The sequence below is a fragment of the Monodon monoceros genome, unplaced genomic scaffold (genome assembly GCF_005190385.1).
Source record: "Monodon monoceros isolate NGI ecotype Baffin Bay Population unplaced genomic scaffold, NGI_Narwhal_1 Super_Scaffold_20, whole genome shotgun sequence".
Classification (NCBI taxonomy): domain Eukaryota; kingdom Metazoa; phylum Chordata; class Mammalia; order Artiodactyla; family Monodontidae; genus Monodon; species Monodon monoceros.
In genome coordinates this window covers 114,831,986-114,851,822 of record NW_021703777.1, presented here as the reverse complement: position 1 = coordinate 114,851,822, position 19,837 = coordinate 114,831,986, and the positions used below count along the sequence as shown (strand labels likewise).

General features: G+C 41.1%; 1 protein-coding gene across 1 annotated transcript in view; it reads left to right on the top strand.

Annotated features, from left to right (window-relative positions):
- The first annotated feature begins 1,744 nt into the window (after positions 1–1,744).
- The window catches only part of PRSS12 (serine protease 12), a 64,675-nt gene continuing 46,582 nt past the window's right edge, over positions 1,745–19,837 (top strand). Inside the window, exons 1-3 of the mRNA XM_029235493.1 lie at positions 1,745–2,204; positions 15,780–15,918; positions 18,989–19,167. Of these exons, the coding sequence (XP_029091326.1) occupies positions 1,745–2,204; positions 15,780–15,918; positions 18,989–19,167 (778 nt within the window). The remainder of the gene's footprint in view (positions 2,205–15,779; positions 15,919–18,988; positions 19,168–19,837) is intronic.

Below are 19,837 nucleotides of genomic sequence, written 5' to 3'. Positions count from 1 at the left end.
TGTGCTCCGCAACGGGAGAGGCCACAACAGTGAGAGGCCCGCGTATCACAAAAAAAAAAAAAAGAAAAGAAAAGAAATAGTGGGTAAAAATATCTTGAATAAAGATTTGATAAATACATTCCTGGATTCCTAATACCATTCACTTGCCCACTTCTCTCTGAAGTTAAATCAAATGTTTCATTAATAGGAGTGAACAAAATTAAAAAAAAAACAACAGATGATTCCAAAAGGTTAAACTAAGATAGATTATTATTTGAGCTGGGGGAAGGAAATTAATTCAGTTTCTAACTGAAATCTAGGTTTTAACAATAATCGTTTAAGTCATGCTCAAATTTTCTTCACAGTGCAGTATATACTATGGGACAGTAGTTCTACCCCGCACTGAAGCCAGAAAGTAAAATATTGCCTTCTTTACGGCCTTGCATTTTCTTGTTTAACTTAAGTGTCAGGAACAACTGATAGGGGAAATCCTAAGACATCCAGCTCCAGTGATTTTTTTTTTTCAGTGATTTTTAAAAAATTCTAAACCAACTTTTTTTTTTTTTTTTGGCGGCGGGGAGCAGTTGAAAGGGCTTTGCTAAGGTCGAGCTAACAGCTACAAAATTGCCGGCAGGCAGAGTCTACTTTGGAGAGGCGAAAGAGTAGGCTTAACTCAAGTCCCTTGCCGGGCAAAAACGAAGCAGGTGTTAGAGGGATGGCCTTTTTGGATAGGATGGAGACCCAGACGGATGAAGCCTTCTCTGGTTAGAAAGGAAATTTGGTATTAAGAGGGCCTCACGGAACCCCAATAATAACCAAACAACTGGTGTTTTTCAGGGCACCGGGTGGAAAGTGGGTGGCAGGAAGTAGAAAGGCTCAAGTTGCTTTCCCTGCGTCGGTTCAGGAACTTAATTTCAGCAAATGTTTACTGGAGCCTAATAAGTGTTGGCCACGGTGTTAAGCACTGGGATATAAAGTGGAACAGAACGTGGTCTTGTCCTTGAGGAGCTCACAGCTCAGGAAAATGGCTTCAGCATTCCAAGTAGGCTTTGATAACTTTCACCCCGGGACTTATCAAGGGAAAGTTGCAGGTAAACCCATCCACACTTTTAACGATTTCAGAATAGAGGAAACGAGGCGCGGCAAGGCGGTGGAGGAGAGATGGCTGCAGGGGCTGGTGGCTGGCTTGGCAGCCGCCAGACGCGGGGCTCTGGTGGTGTCGCCTGCTGGCAAGGAGCGGGCAAGACCGTCCCCCTCGTTGGCACCCTCGGGCTTTGCTCGGGCACACTGAGGCCGCAGCGGTGCCAGCAGCTGGTCCGGCCCGGCCGGGCGGGCTGACAGCCGGGAGCCAGGCAGCGGCCGCGCGGAGGTCCGGCTCCTGGGCGAGACTGAGCGCCCCGTGCCGGCAGCCAGGGGGCAGAGTTCCCGGGCCCGTGTCACTGCAGGCTACCTGGGGCTCCGGCCCCGCCACTGTGCGCCGGGTCCGCGTCTTCTCTTGGCGGGTCCTCTCCACCAGCCGGGGCTCCGCGGAACACAGGATTTCCCCGCCGGCGATCGCTCCCGAGGCGCAGGAGCAGAGGCACGGCCGGGGATCCGCGGCGGGAGGCGAGGTGGGGAGGGGAAGGCGGACCGCGCGCGGGGGACGGGAGGGGGCTGGAGTAGGGGATTCCAGGGACGCGCAGCCCCGCCCTCGCCCCCTCCTCTCCTACCCTTCAGAACCCGCGGAGCAGGGGGAGTATGGAGCAAACGCCGCTGCTCTGGCACCATGACGCTCGCCCGCTTCGCGGTGGCTCTGATTTTCGGGGCGCTTCCCGGAGTGGTCAGCTTTGATCCGGTCCTCAGTTATCCTCTGGGTCCCCAGTACCCTTATTACCTTCCTACCCAGCAGCGTCCACAGAGGACGCCTCTGCCGCGCGTCCCGCGCCCCCCGGCGGCGCTCCGGACCCCGCGCCTGCAAGCCCTCCACGCCCGGCACACGCCCGGGCCGCGCGCCGGGGACTGCCCCGCCGGCGAGCCCTGGGTCAACGTGACGGACTTCGGCGCCTCTTGTCTGCGCTGGGCAGAGGTGCCACCGTTCCTCGAGCGGTTGCCCCCGGCGGGCTGGGCTCAACTGCGAGGGCAGAGCCACAACTTTTGCCGGAGCCCCGACGGCACGGGCAGACCCTGGTGCTTCTATGGGAACGCCCACGGCAAGGTGGACTGGGGCTACTGCGACTGCAGACATGGTGAGTGGCCTCGGGGCAGCGGCGGCGACTTGGACTGGCGGGGAGCCACCCTAGCTAGGAGAGGGCATTAGGTGTTCCTTGAAGAGAGTGAGAGGGGGTGCGATTGAGGGTTTGCCTCTCAGTGTGACGGTGGGCTGCCACTGAGTTACCATCCAAGTACCTTGGTACCTTGACTTTGAATTAGTAAGGCGGGCTTCGTGTGTGAAGTGATAGTTTCTCTGGAAGCTGCTGCGCTCTGGGTTCCTGGATAAGGTCCTGTCTCTGCCGTGTATGTGTGTGTGTGTGTGTGTGTGTGTGGCCGCGCGCATGTGTTGGGAGGATGTGTGTTTTCTGGATCATCTTGCCTTCAGAATGTTACCATATTTACGTAGAAGAGGCAAAGCAAAGGAGGCGATAGTTTCTAATTACTTGTTTTGGAAAGGGAAATATTAAATCTAATATGACAATCAATAACCTTCCCCCCCCCACACCCGATTTGGGAAAACGTGGTAAAATTTCTGCCTTACTCCCACCATTGACATATATTTGAAAAAGTTTGGCAAAATTTCCTGGCCAAAATACAACTTGTCAAAATGATGTTCATGTTCTGGGGCACAGTGTGATAAATATCATCAGTGAGTGAAGAAAAAAGAAAGGGAAAAGAGATCGGAATAGTAACTATCTTGGGGAAGAAGCAACTTGATATAGTCAAGTGCGGTTTTCAAGAGTGCCAGTATTCAGCTGTATATGTTGTTTGTGGAAAATCGGGATCAACTGGTAAAGAGATAAAGTTGGTAAGATGTTTTGGTTTTGTGGTAATAAAAGCATCACATTAATAGATTTAATGTAAGTGAATAATCGGCCTTTGAACAGTGCTTTGTTTTGAGTTGGTGTTTTGTTTAACATTAGGGCTTTTTTTTTTCTCTAATAGTTGTGGGAAAAAAACCTTCAAAGTTTGGATTTTCTTTAAAAATTCTTTTTTTTTGGCAGCTCTCCATCCGAGCTGTGGGGCAGTGGTTTCACTAATTGTGATTCTGAGATATGTTGTACTTTGTACCTTTTGGAGGTAATTTGGAGGTTAACTTTCACAGGGCCATTCTTTCCCTTCAGAAATTTTTATTTATCTGTGCCTTCAATTGCATTAGTGCTTTGAGTTAAAGGAAAGTGATAGGAAGGTTAAGATCAATTATCCTTTATCCTAGAGAATGAAGTCATCGCTATACTTGTGTTTCACAGACAGAATGCCAATGTGGCTGTAAAAAATTTGAGGTGATATCAAGCAGAGAGCCCTAGCATTGTTTCACTCTTTACTGTGAGAGATTATTTGTAGTAAAATCTCATGTTTAGCAAACACTGACCGTTTTTTCATCTTTCTATTATTATATTTCATATTTCCTATTGTATATACATAGACATAAATAAGTGTATTTCAGAGTTAAAACACTAGATCTATTGTGCTTTCTGACACATAATTCTTTTCACTTTATATTCCAAATGAGGAGAGTAGCTTGTTCATTGATTCTCCCCACCCCCTTGTGTTGAAGAGAAATTTAAACCTAACAGCAACACACTCTTTATGATTCCTTTGTGTTCATAGTCAATTCTCACTAGACAGAACTCTGAACACTGCGTAATAGTGTGTGTACTTCCTGGAGTAAAGTGGTTGAACACAAGAGAAACAAAAGAAAACACCCAAGATGGGAGATAAATTCTCTCCCCGCCCCACAACCCCCCAAAAAAAAAGAAAAAGAAAAAAAAAACCAGGACAGCAATCTGCTGGCTATGTAATAATTTAATTACTCTCACAGGCTTAGTCTTGCTAACCCATTCTGTCATTTACTCCTCACATTCTGATTGGATGTAACTCATACCTTCAAAATGACTGGCATATTCTGAACCTATGACTTTTTTCGTTCCACATTTCAGTTAAGAGTGTGAACAAAGCTGTCATGGAGTGGTGAAAAGAATATGGAATTGTGCTTTAGAAAACACTGGTGTCCGCTTTGGCTCTGCCAGTAGCTATGCAGTGTTGAGTAAGACTCAACCCCCAGAGCTTTAGTTTCCTTATCCGGAGGAAGGCAGCTTTGAAACAGATTTATTCAAAAGACTTTCCCAGCACTGAGTATGTACCAAAACACCCCGGCCTGATAATAACAGGTAGGATTTATTGAGCATTCACTCTTTGTTGGATGCTGAGCTAAGCATTTTATATATTAGTTTTCTCATTTAATTCTTTAAAAAAAACCAAAACTATTTATTTATTTGGCTGCGCCGAGTCTTGGCTGTGGCACACGGGATCTTCGTTGTGGCATGCGGGATTTTTTTTTTTTTTTTTAGTTGCGGCATGTGGGCTTCTTATTTGTAGCATGCACGTGGTTTCTAGTTCCCCGGCCAGGGATCGAACCTGGGCCCCTTGCATTGGGAGCGCAGAGTCTTACCCACTGGACCACCAAGGAAGTCCCTCATTTAATTCTTATAGCAACATTATAAGATAGTGCACATTTCACTCCACAGCTCATTTTATTCTTTAATTATATAAACATGTAGAAATATCTGTACTGTCTAATGATCCTATTCTTGTAGTTTAAAGACTAGTTTAAAAAGAAAGAGCAAGGAAATTATGTTTGGTCCAATGTACATGATTTCCAGTCTCTTCTGACATGAGAATATCCAGGTTTTTCTTTTTCTTTTCTTTCTTTCTTTTTTTTAACCAAAAAAAAAAAAAAAAGGACAAAAGGAAAGAAAATTAATTGTAATGAAATCCCTCCTTTAAAAAATAAACTGGGGCTTCCCTGGTGGCGCAGTGGTTGGGAGTCCGCCTGCCGATGCAGGGGACACGGGTTCGTGCCCCGGCCTGGGAGGATCCCACATGCCGCGGAGCGGCTGGGCCCGTGAGCCATGCCCGCTGAGCCTGCGCGTCCGGAGCCTGTGCTCCGCAACGGAAGAGGTCACAGCGGTGAGAGGCCCGCGTACCACAAAAAACAAAACAAAACAAAACAAAACTGGAGGCTAGAGTCGTGTACCTGTTTGCATCAAGAGTAATGAGGAAGTTGGTGCCCCTGAGGTGGAGAGTTGGTTGAAACCAAGTTGAAGGGGTGGCAGGGGGATATCAGGTGAGCCAGGGCAGGGCGTGGACACTCCAGTGGCTCAAATATCTGAGAACAAGAAAGATGATGCCTGGGCCCTGGTGGTGTGAAACTTGCAAATTAGTAACAAAGAATCATTTGGGGGATTCACCCTGTATCAGCCCTGGGGTTAGTTCTTACAATGGGCATTAGAATCACGTGGAGGCTTATTCAAATGCAGATACCTGGGCTCTAGCCTTCAGAGACCCTGATTAAGTAAGCTAAGGAATTCGGCTCAAGAATGTGCATTTCTAATGAGCAGTCAAGGTGATTTGGAGGCTGAAGACCCTTTGTCACAGTCAGGGAAAACCTTGGGAGGGCATCAGGACCCACCTAAGCTGTGTAGCGGTGGGTGATCATGTCAGCTGAGTCTACCATTCTGTGACTTAATCCCGCTAGATTTAGGATCAAGCGTAAGGCAAGCCTATGGTAACTTTTTGTGTGGTTTTAGAAAATGGTTTTGTTTGACCAGTGTGGGATAATAACAAATTAGTTCACCAGAATATGATTATTAACTGAATGTGAGCCAGATTATTTTCACATTTCTATAGGAAGAATTAACAGGCAACTGATTCCCCCCAACAGTACCTTGCAATAATTTGGAGCTTCCTGACTAGAAAGAGGGATCCCTTTTCCAGTCTCCAGTTGGTGTGGCGGGTGGGGCAACTTGCTTGCACTGTGCTAGGAGCTCCTCTTTGTTACAAGCAGCCAAGTGGAACTCAACCATAGGTGACCGATGACTGATGGGTAAAATAGGTATAATAAACGATAATGTTCTAATGATTGAGATTTTGAAACAGGAGGGAAGGGGCAGGGCACAACCTTTAAAAGAATGACGTAGCCACAGGACATGACAAAAACTGGGTAGACCAACTAGGTCCAAGATGGCGGAAGATTTGACTTCCAGTGGACCTTGAGCCTCATTATATGCTCACTGTAATATATTAGCATGCTAAATGACACACCCACCCATGCCTCGGCAGTTCTGAGGCTGATCAAAGATCAAAAAGTGAGCAGTGGCCCAATTCCTGGAAATCCCATCCTCCCACTCATTAGCCTATGAAATTACCCAGCCCATAAAAACTAACCACGCCATATTTCAGGGCTTCTCACCCCCTGAGATGGCCCACATTCTATCTGTGGAATGTGTTTCTCTCTAAATAAATCCACTTCTTATCTATTACTTTGTCTCTCACTGAATTCTTTCTGCACTAGACGTCAAGAACCTGAGCTGTGTGATATCAATTAAAAGACCATGGGTTCAAGTCCCAGTCTGGGTTTTGGCCGGGTTTGAGTCCCAGCACGTGGGTTCAAGTCCCAATCTGAGTTGAATGGTTTCAATTTTACCAGAAAGAGCGATTCATAGATCTGACTTTTTGTCGTGTCATGCAGGTTAGTTCACCCAAATCTCCTGATTCAGAGAGAGATAGCGGACTTGTGGGATGTTACAGGCTGTACTCTTTGAAGTCCATCTGGTGTTTGAAGTGAAGGTTAATTTAAAAAGTTGGTAGAAAGCAGTCCCTTTTTAAACTTTTTTAATGCTGCGTCTTGATTCTACGTAGCAGGCGCTGAAAAACATTTATTAGCAATAACAGATTTGATACATTTCCTGTCTGGATTTTAAATATTGAGCTCACTCTGCTTTTCAGGCTAAGGCAGATATAAAATACTTTGATCTGGGGCATTATCTGACTTTTTACTAGTGTGAATTTTTTTTTTTTAAGAAGAAAATTAGATATCCACTTACTACTGCCTTTTATGAGAGATTATCCTGGACTCACAAATACTCTCTCTGCATATATATGCAGTCCTTGGTGTGTTTGTGTGTGTGTGTGTGTGTGTGTGAAGTTAACTTTTGCAAAAGTAATTTGGTTTATAACTGGGAAGGCAAACCTAAATATCAAACAATAAGGTATTACTCAGAGATCTCTTTATTTAATGGATACTCTGCAGCTCCTAAAGTGATAATCACAAAGATTGTCTATAAAAAATGGAAAAATGCTCACAATAATGTTAAGTGGAAACTATGGATACAAAATTTATATACATTATGACTAACTGAAAACAAGGATGGCTGTGAAAAGTTTGGAAGAGGAAATAGATGATAATTACGAACTTGGGTATGAGTGTGGCTTGGATCAGTTAAGGTGGTTTTGGTGGCAAAGAATAGAAAACCCAATTCAAAATGACTGAAGAAATAAGATTTGTTGTTCATATTACAAGAAGTCAGGCTCCAACATGGTACAGCTCTATTTCTCTGCTACTCTTGATTCCTTTATTTTCAAAGTGTGGCTTTTATCCTTAGGCTAATGGTTATTCCAGATTTCATATCGAGATAGAACAACTTGAAGAAGAAAGATAGAGCCCCCTCTTCATGTATGTCCCATTGAAAATGCAAGAAGACCTTCCCAGAATTCCACCGCCCCCCCCAGACTTCCTCCCGTATTTCATTGGCCAGACCTTCCTGGCACTATCTGGGAAGGAAAATGCAATTACCTTGCTTGCCTAGATTAGTCAGAATTGACCTCTGAACACATGGGGACAATACTGGCAGGGAGAAGCAGGTAGTTATTGGGGAGAACCAACAGTCTGCCAAGAAGTGTGGTTGAGGTTTGTCCTTGTTGGCCTGCACCCCTCAGGCCTGCAAGCCCTGTACTTGCCCAGCCTCCTGACCGAAGAAAGGGCCCAGAGTCAGCGACAGAGACATCCATGGTTTAATGGATGGGGGATCTTACATCTCTGAAGTAAGGTCCTGGAGCAACATCCCACCATGTGCAGCAGGGGGTGGGCAGGACATGGCAGCAGTCTTTGCTACAGGTGTGTGTGTGTGTACGTGTGTGTGTTGTGTATGTGTGTGTGTGTGTGTATAGGGGGCTGGGGGGTGGGAGGAGTAGGGGTGAGGGGGGGGGATGAGGGGGTAGAGAGGGAGGTTACCAGTTACAGAGGGAATTCACATCAGGTTGGCTCATTGGTTACCAGGGAAACCAGCAGGGGAGCACGCCCCTCACCACCCCTTTGATAAGCTAAAACAGTCTCTAGCTGGAGCTGAGGCAAGTGTGTAGGCGTTTACTGTTAGGCTCTATGATTAAGAGGGAAGGTCAGTCACGTGAGTAGGGTGTGGGTGAAGCAGGGAGTGGTTGAGCAGGGGATGTACAGAGAGCAGGAGAGCTGCCGTCTTGGGTGGCCTGACCATACAGTCCTTATACAGGTATCCCCCACTTTGTGAAAGTTTGCTTTATGTCACTTCACTTTTACAGAAGACCTACATTAGTACCTGTTTCTGCTAGAAAAGAAATCCAAAGAGAATTTTTGCTCGTATGAAAGAGCAAAAGGTGAAAGGTGAAAATTGAAAAGAGCGTTCAGTGTTTGTTTTGCAGTGAGCCATTATAGAGGCAGCGCACACCCAGAGCAGTGAGAGTGGCGCCCCTAAGCTCCTTCTCCAGGAACTACGCTCAGTATCTCAGCATCAGGCTGCCGTCAGGCTTTGAGCTGTGTCTGTGAGCATGTGTGCTTTTTCTCAATTTATTTTGTGCATCTCTTAGCAAGATATGTCGTAAGGTTAGTTACTTCTTGGCTTTATGTCATTTTGGCTTACAAAAGGTTTCATAGGAAAATTCTACTTTTGGATAGCGGGGAAAACCTGCATTGGGGAAACTTAATGCAATTAGAAAATAGTTATAAGTAATGTAAAAAATTACACCGTGAAATGCTTCACGCATTTTTTTGGCCATATGTAGATGAATAACATTTAGACATTGATTTAATTGGTAGAGCATATTTACTTGTTTTAAGATGCTATTTGCAGCTCTAGCAATTTATGTCTGAAATGAATAATTCCATTGTTAAGAATATGGATGTTGGTTCAGTTGTTAGGTAATTTAACATTACCTAATTAATTTAATTCTAATTTTTAAACTTTTTCCCCCTTGAGTTAACCTGTAAAGAAGGAAGTCCTCTGAAGCCTGTCCCTTTAGTCTGCATAGCAGATGAGAGTTTAGCTGTGCACTATATGAACAATTGTTGTAGACTGCCTTCTTCATGGTTGACACGCTGTTGCTAGAAAATCAGGAAATGTTGATTTTTGCCTCCTTTGCATCTAACTTTTCCAGAGCAGTCACCTCCTCTCACCTCCTCTTCCTCTTCCTGAAAATTAGCACAACAATATTAATAAAAATTTTATTGTTTGCAAAACACTAAAGTAATGAGATTTGCCTGCGAGAAGCCATGTACACACATTCAGCTTCATGCTTTTTATAAGGATCACCATAGAGACACAAAGACTGAGAAATGCTGATTCTTGTAGAAAGGCAAGAGTAGATTTCATTAAACATTTACTGAGTTCACACTAGGGGCGGAATTTACAAAGATGAATAAGAAATCACCTGTGTCCTCTAGTTGAGGACGGCCACTCTCTGGTTGAGATGTCAGGAGAGTACTAAGCATTTTTATTACCTTTCCTGTGATATGTACTTTGGGAGACAGCTACGATTACTATTAAGTGTAGTTTAATTTCATCATTCAGAGTTGTACAATAAAATGGTAATACCCATACCAAGTGTTTATGTGTGGATAGTTCAGAGACAAACTGTGGAATTTCCTGCTCCAGTTATTTAAATGCATGTATTGTTAGTGTACCATAACTTAACCTTGCATAGAGTCTTCTTTTATATAATATTATATAACATTTTAAACCCACAAATAATCAGTAAGATTTATAAATTTCTAATAAGCCCACTGTAAATGGGTAGAATTGCTTACAGAGGATATGCTTTCATTTTGAACCAGACCAGTTCCTATTTTTTCTCAGCACTAAAGGTATCTACATGAATAATAAATGAACAATTAATATGAATTATAGATGTGAACTAATGGAGGCAAATATAGTTCAGTTGGGTAATAGTTCAGGGGAATACTTCGTACGTTAAAAGATGATTTGATTTCATTTTGACATGGCATGATTTGAATAAAATCTATTTCGCAATGCTAAACTGGTTTCAGTTATGGGTAAATGTAATCATAGACAAAACAGAATACCTCAGTACCATCAAATAAGGTGTAGGAAAGAAAACCCATCAAAATTAATGTAACCCCCCCCCACTGTACTTGAAAAATTCAGCTAACTGCTGCCCAATTCAGTTGTTTTTAGGGAGTGTGATTTTTTGTCTGTATTTTATAATTAAGATAGGAAATGATCATTTAGTATATTTTTCCAGTGTTGCCTTTGGTATAAGACAAAAGATTATGTTTCATTGTCAAATATGTGTACTAAATTGTCCAACATGTAATGGGCTTTTTTCTATTCTTTTAAATAGTTCATAAACTGAAATTTCTGCATCATTTTCAGCTTCAAGTATAGTTTTTGTCAAGGATCTGAACAATAGCTTGATGTCACCAGCATGGATTCTTTCTGATTCCACCAGAACAACAGAAATGACTAAAATTAATTACTTTGTGCCTCTCTGAAGTTCAGTAATAGATGAGAAAGGATCTCATTAAAGTAAAAGAACATTAATTTTCTTTTACTCATTTATCAAACTGTGATTTTAAAAATATTTATTATTAATTCTATTCAGAAAACACTACTGGGATGGATCTTTGTTTTTGCTGTTTTTCTTTGTCTTCAAGTGAGTGCTATTCTATAAATATATTTTAAGGAGTTAACTAAATAGGCATGTCTTTTCATTTGGTTTATTTTGGAATGAGCTGGATTTAGAGAGCAAAGATTGCTGACCTATTTGGTTCCTTTCCTAATATTTCTTTTAGGCCTTCTTGAAGTATGGAGTATGAGAAGGGAGGTTTTGCCAGCTGTCCAAGGAGGGGTAATACCATAATGGCTCTATTAGTTTGCTAGGGCTGCCGTAATGAGTACCACAAACTGAGTGGCTTAGACAAAGAAACTTATTATTTCACAGTTCTGGAGACTAGAAGTCCAAGGTCAGTGTCAGCAGAGCCATGCTTCCTCTCAAGGCACTAGGGAAGGATCTGTTCAAGGGCTGTCTCCTAGCTTCTGATAGTTCCTTGGCTTGTGGAAATTAGCTGCAACCTTCAGGTGGCGTTCTCCTTATATGTGTCTCTGTCCAGATTTCTACTTTTTTTGAGAATATAGTCATGTTGGATTAGAGCCCTCCCTAATGATCTCATCTTATCTTGCCCATCTGCAAAGACCCTATTCCAAGTAAAGTCATGGGTATTCATAGGCGCTGGAAGTCGGTACTTCCACATCTTTTGGGGGAATAGTATTCAGCCCATCACAATAGCCTTAAAAACTACAAAAGCAATGAGACTTGTGAAGACAATTTTAATCTAGTTAGCTGTCCTTCTCTAGATTACCTTGTGTCGAGAGAGGCTGATAACATGGTTAAAGAGAGCCCCTCGGGAACGTCTCTTTGTTTTAGCTGTTTTTTAGCAAAGTTGTCTCTTTGTTTTTCCGTTTTTTAGCAAAGTTGTCCACAAAGCAAATTTCTGTAACAAAAATCTTTTATGTTCCTTTTCCTTTATAAAACTGGAGATACATTTACATAGAAGAAAAATAATAGTAAACTAAAATGACAGTAAACTCAACATTTTTGGCAGGGAATTAAGGTAGTAGAATTCTTACCATTGTTGTTCACTGGCACATTTTGCCTTTAGGTAGCTGTAATAGCAGCAGACTGGTACAGCTGACTGGGTTTTGTTGTTGTCGTTGTTGCTTTTTGCAACAATTCATTTCATGAACTCTGGGGCTCCTCTCCATGGTGTGCCATCATGCATAGCTTCATAGTTCCAGACTTTCTTCTGTTACTGGTTTAGCCTATAAACTTGCAATGCTTATTACAGTTGACTTAAAACCTCTGTTTGAGACTTCAACTTTTAAATTATTGTTATTACCACATTTTAAAAATAGGAATATTTAGAATAGAATATTTTCCATCAAATTGGCACATGAGAGACTTTAAGACTGTGCAGCCCTGGATTCACTGGGGTGTGGCCCAGAGGCATTAGCAGAGACTATGAGGGACATCACAAAGTCCTGGGCTGGAGTAGGAGACTGTGAGCGAAGGAGGACTGACCGATCAATTTTTGATAATAAGAGACTGTGACAGTGGAGCAATATCGCCAAAGAATTGGTCTAGAATTTATCTGAAGAACTTTATGATTAGTAAGGTAGCAATAGAAATGAGTTTACCAGGCTATGAGCTTTGTGGATTGCTTTATTGTTTCATCCTCTCTCTCTCTCTCTCTCTCTCTCTCTCTCTGTTTTTTTTTTTTTTCCATTGAGCTAAGGGTATTTCCTCTTGTAATTGTGCACCTATAAATGTGTGCAAATATATAGTTCTCCTACACATTTGTACAGCCGATGGGACAAATCAGCCTCCACTGGAGTATCAGCCTCAAGTGTAGATCACCAGAAAGCCACTTCTCTCCTGTTGTGCAGTGTAGAGAAACTCTTCAGGCTGTCTTATGCTTCTGCCTGGCTAGTTTATCCCCATGTAATGTTTGGTAGATTAGTTGTAATACTTCAAATAGAATGGTGAAAACCAACATGTCAGAATGCATAAACTGGTAGCTGAAGTACTGAAAGGTGCTTATTACATCACAGGGTCTTTTCTCAGATTGAGAGACAAGGGGACCATAGCAAGGGTGGGAATCTAGGAGGTCATGGCTCTGCAACTGCTCAGTTGATTGGGTCCATAGCTTACACATCCATAAATAAAGGGAAATGAATTACAGTTCAACCATCTCAAGCATTCTAAGAGAGTCAATGAAGCAGGAACAGAGTAAAACCAAAACCAAACAAAAACTACTGCCTGTCTTAAATGTGCATAGTGTGAATTGTGTGTTCATGCATTTATTATTTTAGGCATATTATTAAGCTGCTTTTTTTTTTTTTTCTTTGCGGTACGCGGGCCTCTCACTGTTGTGGCCTCTCCCGTTGTGGAGCACATGCTCCGGACACACAGGCTCAGCGGCCATGGCTCACGGGCCCAGCCGCTCCGAGGCATGTGGGATCTTCCCGGATCGGGGCACAAACCCGTGTCCCCTGCATCGGCAGGCGGACTCTCAACCACTGCGCCACCAGGGAAGCCTTTAAGCTGATTTTTTTTAAAAAAAGCTCTTTCAAAAAATTATTAGAAGAATTGTGAACTTCACAGAATTACATACCAGTAAGAAATACTCACTTTGAGTTCAAGGTAGATGATTACTCAGAATATTTTGGAAATTTTTATGGCCTTAAGGAAAGGATAAACTGTGTGGAGGGCCGCTGCTAGGAAGGTGTGTGCCTTGGGGATGTTGGTGTTGGGAATGGATTCTGATAGAAAATTAATTAGTCATTGACATGCAAATTGCCTTTCCAGAATTGCAAATATTTGTCTTCATTTGTTAAAGGAAAATTGGATGAGCACTCCACCTTTCTTGCCATATAGCAGATGCAGCTAAATGAATCCAGGCTTTCACAGCATGTTGGGAGCATCTGGGCAATGATGGTGGAACTGATAGTTGGCCTGGAAATTATTTCCAGTGTTATCATTTTCATTATAATGATGTTATGGTAACAATTATACTTTATGCAGAGTCTTTGCCTTCTCATTTGTAGATGCCTTAATCATTTAGATGATACGCATGCATCATTTCTTCTTGATAGTTTTTTAGTGATTTAGGCAATATTTTACATTTTGTTATGATTACTTAACATGCATAAGTAGAGTTCCAGTTTGTTTTCATTACTAGAAATTTCTTCCACCGCTTTCACGTGAATAATTTGGTGGTGGTGGTGGGGAATTAATAAACAGATAATAGATTAAATATCATTTCAAATAAACATTTGTTTCAGGTGAACAAATGAATTCTTTGAAATAAACTGCTGGCATTTGTACTGTGCATAATATTATGTGGGTCTCTATAGAAGACATTTTGTGATTAAAAGAAATCATTAAAGTTCGTTAAACTCTTCAGACATATTTCTTTAAAAATATTCTGCAGTTCACAGTTTTCACCGAGCTAGACAGGGCTTCCTCTTGCTTGGTCAAATTAAAGAAGCTTAGAATATATGAATGATTTTTAGATTATCTGCCATATGAACGACCCACACCCATGTTCTCTCCTGAATAATCAGGATTTGGCAGTGCTGTGTTTGCCTCCATTTATTATTGTCTTTTGTTTGACACTTCTGTTTGACAATTTTGATACAAAATTGACACATTGTCATGAGAAATAGGATATGTTTCTCTTAAATAGTTACAGTTTTTAAGGATGATTATGTGGAAAGTAATAATGGTAGATGACTAGGCTAGGGCAAATGAAATGTATGGATGATTTGTGAATCTAATGTTTTCGGAAAATCATTATAAAGCCATCCATAATGACTTTGAAATATGCAAAACATGCCAGAAAATTTTGGTCGAATTTAATTTCTTAATTTCTTTACCTATGAAAAAAAGTCCATCCTAAGCGACTTTTCACAGAATTTTATGAAATTTTTAAGTTGTCTGAGTTTGATTCTGTCTCTGCAAATGTCCCAATTGCTGCCCATCAGTCAGTACCCACTCTGAAAACCAATGACAATGAGAAGAGAAATGTAGGCCTTTGATCCACACTTCTTTAAAAAAACTGAAATATATTTGATGTATGATATTATGTTAGTTTCAGAGGTACTGCATAGTGATTGGATATTTGCATACGTTATGAAATGATCACCACGATAAGTCTAGTAACCACTTTGATCCACACTTAAGGGATAAGACTTAAAATATTATTTTCCCCAGGGGTGCTTGAATTTAAATTTTGACTCTTTCAAGACTGAAAAGAATGACTCAAATCGTGGACTGTGGAGCAGCTGAGTGGGATGGTATGTAAGGGGAAGTGAAGTTCCAGGGCCATTCAGTTACACCAAACTACTCTACTTAGCGGCAGTTTCCCTAAGACTAACTTTAGACAATGTTTTCAACACTGAACACCTTTCTGAACTTATAGACATAAGCTTTAGACTTGTCACGACTAGTGCTGGAGGCTAAAAGGGGAAGAGCATTTTATTCTTCTTTAGTGGAAGAACAAATCAGATAGAAGGAAGACATAACAGCCAATAACAGGTAATTTATAAACAGAACATTGAATTTAGTTTCTCTGTTTTTTTAAATCTGTGACCTCATGTGTAGATGGAAAGTGATCCATAAATGATAAGAACTTAATATGTGATGTGATCTAATACTTGGGATGCAATTATCAGCCATTAGTCATAGTCTTCCAATTTTTCCCTTTGAAAATCATAATTGGACTTTGCCTAGATAAAAGAAAGTATCATTAGCATTGACATCAGGACGTTAATTACCAAAACCAAAAAAAGAGCCTGCTAAATCCTCACTTAAAGAAAGAAACACATGTTGTGAACAGCGAGAGACTGGATCTCTCACCACTTCAGTGGAAAAATCATGTTATCAGTATGTTCAAATGATTATTTGCTATTAAAGGATTTTGGGATTCTTTTCCACTTTAGGGTCAGTCCGACTTCATGGTGGCAAAAACGAGTTTGAAGGCACAGTGGAAGTGTATGCAAATGGAGTTTGGGGCACAGTCTGTAGCAGCCACTGGGATGACTCTGATGCATCGGTTGTTTGTCACCAGCTGCAGCTGGGGTGAGTTCGCCCATCCTTGACCAAATCTGTCTGATGATATCTGAGAGGAATGCTGGGCACCCATCGTTACTGTGGAGAGGTTACATCTTCCTTCCTCATTCTCACTTTCCTCACTCTCATTTTTCTCAGAAGAGATATAAAGAAAGGGCCCCAAATGGAAGGAGTGAGTTCTCTTACATACAAATGCACTTCACTTGTTACTAGCCCTACTGACTAGGAAATGGACAAATGCTAAGTGGTCCAAAGTTCAAAGCAGCTTTTGGTCTTTGACTTTAACAAAATAATTGTTCAGTGCTAGGAAGCAAGGAATTTGGTCCTAAGAGTTTTACTTTCTCAGCAGCCTGTGCAGCCTGAGGTTGCTGTCATTTGCTTTTAACTTTCTACCTTGAGCCACCCACAAATTCCATTTGTGGGTATGTGAAGGAGGTGAGGTTCACTCGTGCTTTCATCCCATGCTGGGTAAGGGGTGATATCCTGGGACATAGGTTTCTGTGCCAAGGAGGTCCTGTAATAGATGGCAGCTTCGCTCAGCTCCAGCAGCATCCACTGTCCTCTGAGGAGCTGCCGGCCCTTCCACGACTGTAGGCGCACTTAAAATAGGTTGGTGTATGCTGACGCCCACCAGGCCCTGCACCTTTATGCCTCGTTTCAAGGGGTTTCCCAGGGGCAGAAGGTTACATTTTGGAACAAACGTTTTTGGTTTTTGTTCTTATTCTTATTGTTCTGTTCTTGTGTCTCATTTATTTTTTCTAAGTATACATGCCCTATATTTTTCTTGGTCTTTATCACCAGAGATCTTTAGAAAGCACGGAAAAGATCTTGTTATGAAGGTTAAAAGAACTGAAAGAAAAGTTTTCAATTTGCAAATATTTTGGATTAATAATCAGTGAGTGGTAATATCTAATGTGGTGTCACAAATGAAAAGGTTAGTCAACTCCAGTCAAATCAGTAAGAATTAAATTAAATTAATTAATTATTTATTTTTGGCTGCGTTGGGTCTTCGTTGCTGCACGCGGGCTTTTCTCTAGTTGCAGCAAACGGGGGCTACTCTTAGTTGCGGTGCACAGCCTTCTCATTGTGGTGGCTTCTCTTGTTGCAGAGCATGGGCTCTAGGCACGCAGGATTCAGTAGTTGTGGCACACGGGCTCAGTAGTTGTGGCTTGCGGACTCTAGAGCGCAGGCTCAGTAGTTGTGGCACACGGGCTTATTTGCTTTGTGACATGTGGGATCTTCCTGAACCAGGGCTCGAACCCGTGTCCCTTGCATTGACAGGTGGATTCTTAACCACTACGCCATTAGGGAAGCCCCAGTAAGAATTTTAATTTTCCAGCTTCCTGTCTTCCCACTAGGAAGGTGGGGAATGAGTATTTAGCAAAGGCAAACCTTGAGGGCTTAAGTTTTGTTCAGACTTGTGATGCTATTAGCGTAACAAATAGGGTTAACGTACTTAATTAGTTAACTAATCTTAAAAAATTAGTGTTGGAATAAATCAGGATAAAAGAAGGAAGAAGGGGAGAGACTACAAAGTGTTAGTGGTGTTTAGGATGTTAATTACTGATTTTATCAATGAATATTTTGTCTGGCAAACAGTCACTGGCAGGTGGGCAAGTCATGAAGAATGTTGACTTGCTGCTTTTTCTTTTGAGGGCCTGGAGATGTAACAAATTTGTAGGCTGCTGTCAGTATCTTCCTTTATGTACGTTTCTACCTGTGCTTTTATTATCCCTGAAAATCAGGGAAGAATAAAATTTTCTATGAGATTCTGACATAAAACAAAAAAAGGTACAAATGAACTTATTTACAATACAAAACAAATAGAGTTACAGATGTAGAAAACAATCTTATGGTTACCAGGGGGTAAAGGGGGGAGGGATAAATTGAGAGATTGGGTTGGACATATACACACTACTATATATAAAATAGGTAACTAATAAGGACCTTGTATAGCACAGGGAACTCTACTCAATACTCTGTAATGACCTATATGGGAAAAGAATCTAAAAGAGTGGATATATTTATATATATAACTGATTCACTCTGCTGTACAGCAGAAACTAACACAACATTGTAAATCAACTATACTCCATTAAAAATTAAAAAAAATAAAGAAAACAAGAACATTGCAATGGAGATGTGAATTACAGTGGTAGGTTACTAGTCTCTTGATTGATGAAAGAATGTAAACTATCTTTCTGCAAACATAAACTTCAGATAAGCTGATCTGATTCCTTCTATCATCTCTTAGTAGTGCATTAATAAAAAAGGATTGCACAATAAGAGCAGGGCGACCCAGCTTTATTGCTGTTAAGACACATTCATATTTTAGATAAACCCCAAATATTTACTGTTTGGTTAATGGAAGCTGTTGCATGAAGACAGTTCTAGAGATTATCATGTTATTCGGATAAGCATTTAATCTTTTAAAAGTGTAATACCAGTTTTGTACATATCAGAGTTAAAAATATGTAGATTATATGAGTTATTATCTTATTAATTGGTTTCAAAGTCTTGCTAGCAAATACTATATATAAAGTTTAAAAAATATGAATGGATTGCCTCTCTTGATATTATCTTGCTTAGACATGGTAATAATAATCGTTTTGAAAATGAGAGCCTGAAATACTGGAGTATGAAAGACTCTTCAAGCATCCAGACTTCTTTTACATATCAGAAGGCGGAGCTTAGAGAGGCTTTAGAGTGATTTGCAACTGAGTTCAGACTAGAATCCAAGTCCCACTGGGCCACATGACACACTTCTTCCACAAAGCCACCCAGGCTCCCTCTTTATTTATATCTGTAGTGTTTGCCCATTTTCTTCTAAAATCAGCCATAAATAGTAAAGGCACATGCCTACCATTAGTTATTCAAGATTAACTTAAAAGATTACCATAGGTAATCAATCCAGGTTCTGATCTGATGTTTTGATTTGCTTGAAATTTACATAATGCATTATGTTTTTCTTTTTCTTCCATATCTGTCTTTATTGATTTCTTCCATTTTTAAAAGTCCTGGTGCTTTGATAAAAATTAGCCTACATTTGATAAACCTAACCTTATCATTGTACTTACAGAGGTAAAGGAGTAGCAAGACAAACCCCATTTTCTGGACTGGGCCTTATTCCCATTTATTGGAGCAATGTCCGTTGCCGAGGAGATGAAGAAAATATACTGCTTTGTGAAAAAGACATCTGGCAGGGTGGGACGTGTCCTCAGAAGATGGCAGCTGCTGTCACGTGTAGCTTTTCCCATGGTAAAACAAAATATTTATTCTCTTGCTTTACTGTTATTGTGGTTTCAGCCTGATTCCAGATGATAAAAGTGTCTCAGTTAAATCATTTCCTAAAAGAGTTTAAATACAGACCTAAGTGGAACCATCATAGTCTATCTCCAGCCTAATTAGATAGTCTTCAATAGGATTTCATCTAACAGTTGGATTTCCGTTTGACCTCACTTTTTACGTATTTTCTGTTTTATCTAATTTGCTTATAGAAATATTATATACTGTATATGAAAACACTTATTTTAGTAACGGAAAAATGTGATGGAATCAAGTTAAAAATCATCTTGAAACCAAACATAAAATATAGCAATTACAACAAAATATTCTCACTTTATAGAATGGAATAGAATCATGGTACCAGTGTTCTCTTTTGAGCTGTAGATGGCACATTTCATAAAACAAATTGCTTCCTTGGATAAGAGCTCCTCCTAAGCACCATGTACTAGGCATGAGGTGATTAGGGTATGGTTTCAGTATACAAGTATGCATATGTTCATGAGAAAGGAAGCAGAGGAGGGAATAGCTGCCTTTCACAATGGCGGATGGGTTTTCTGGGGTCCATGGTTGTTTTAATGTGTGACCACAACCTGAGGCTACCACACTGTCACAGTATCCCTTTTACATTTTCCTTGGAGACAGC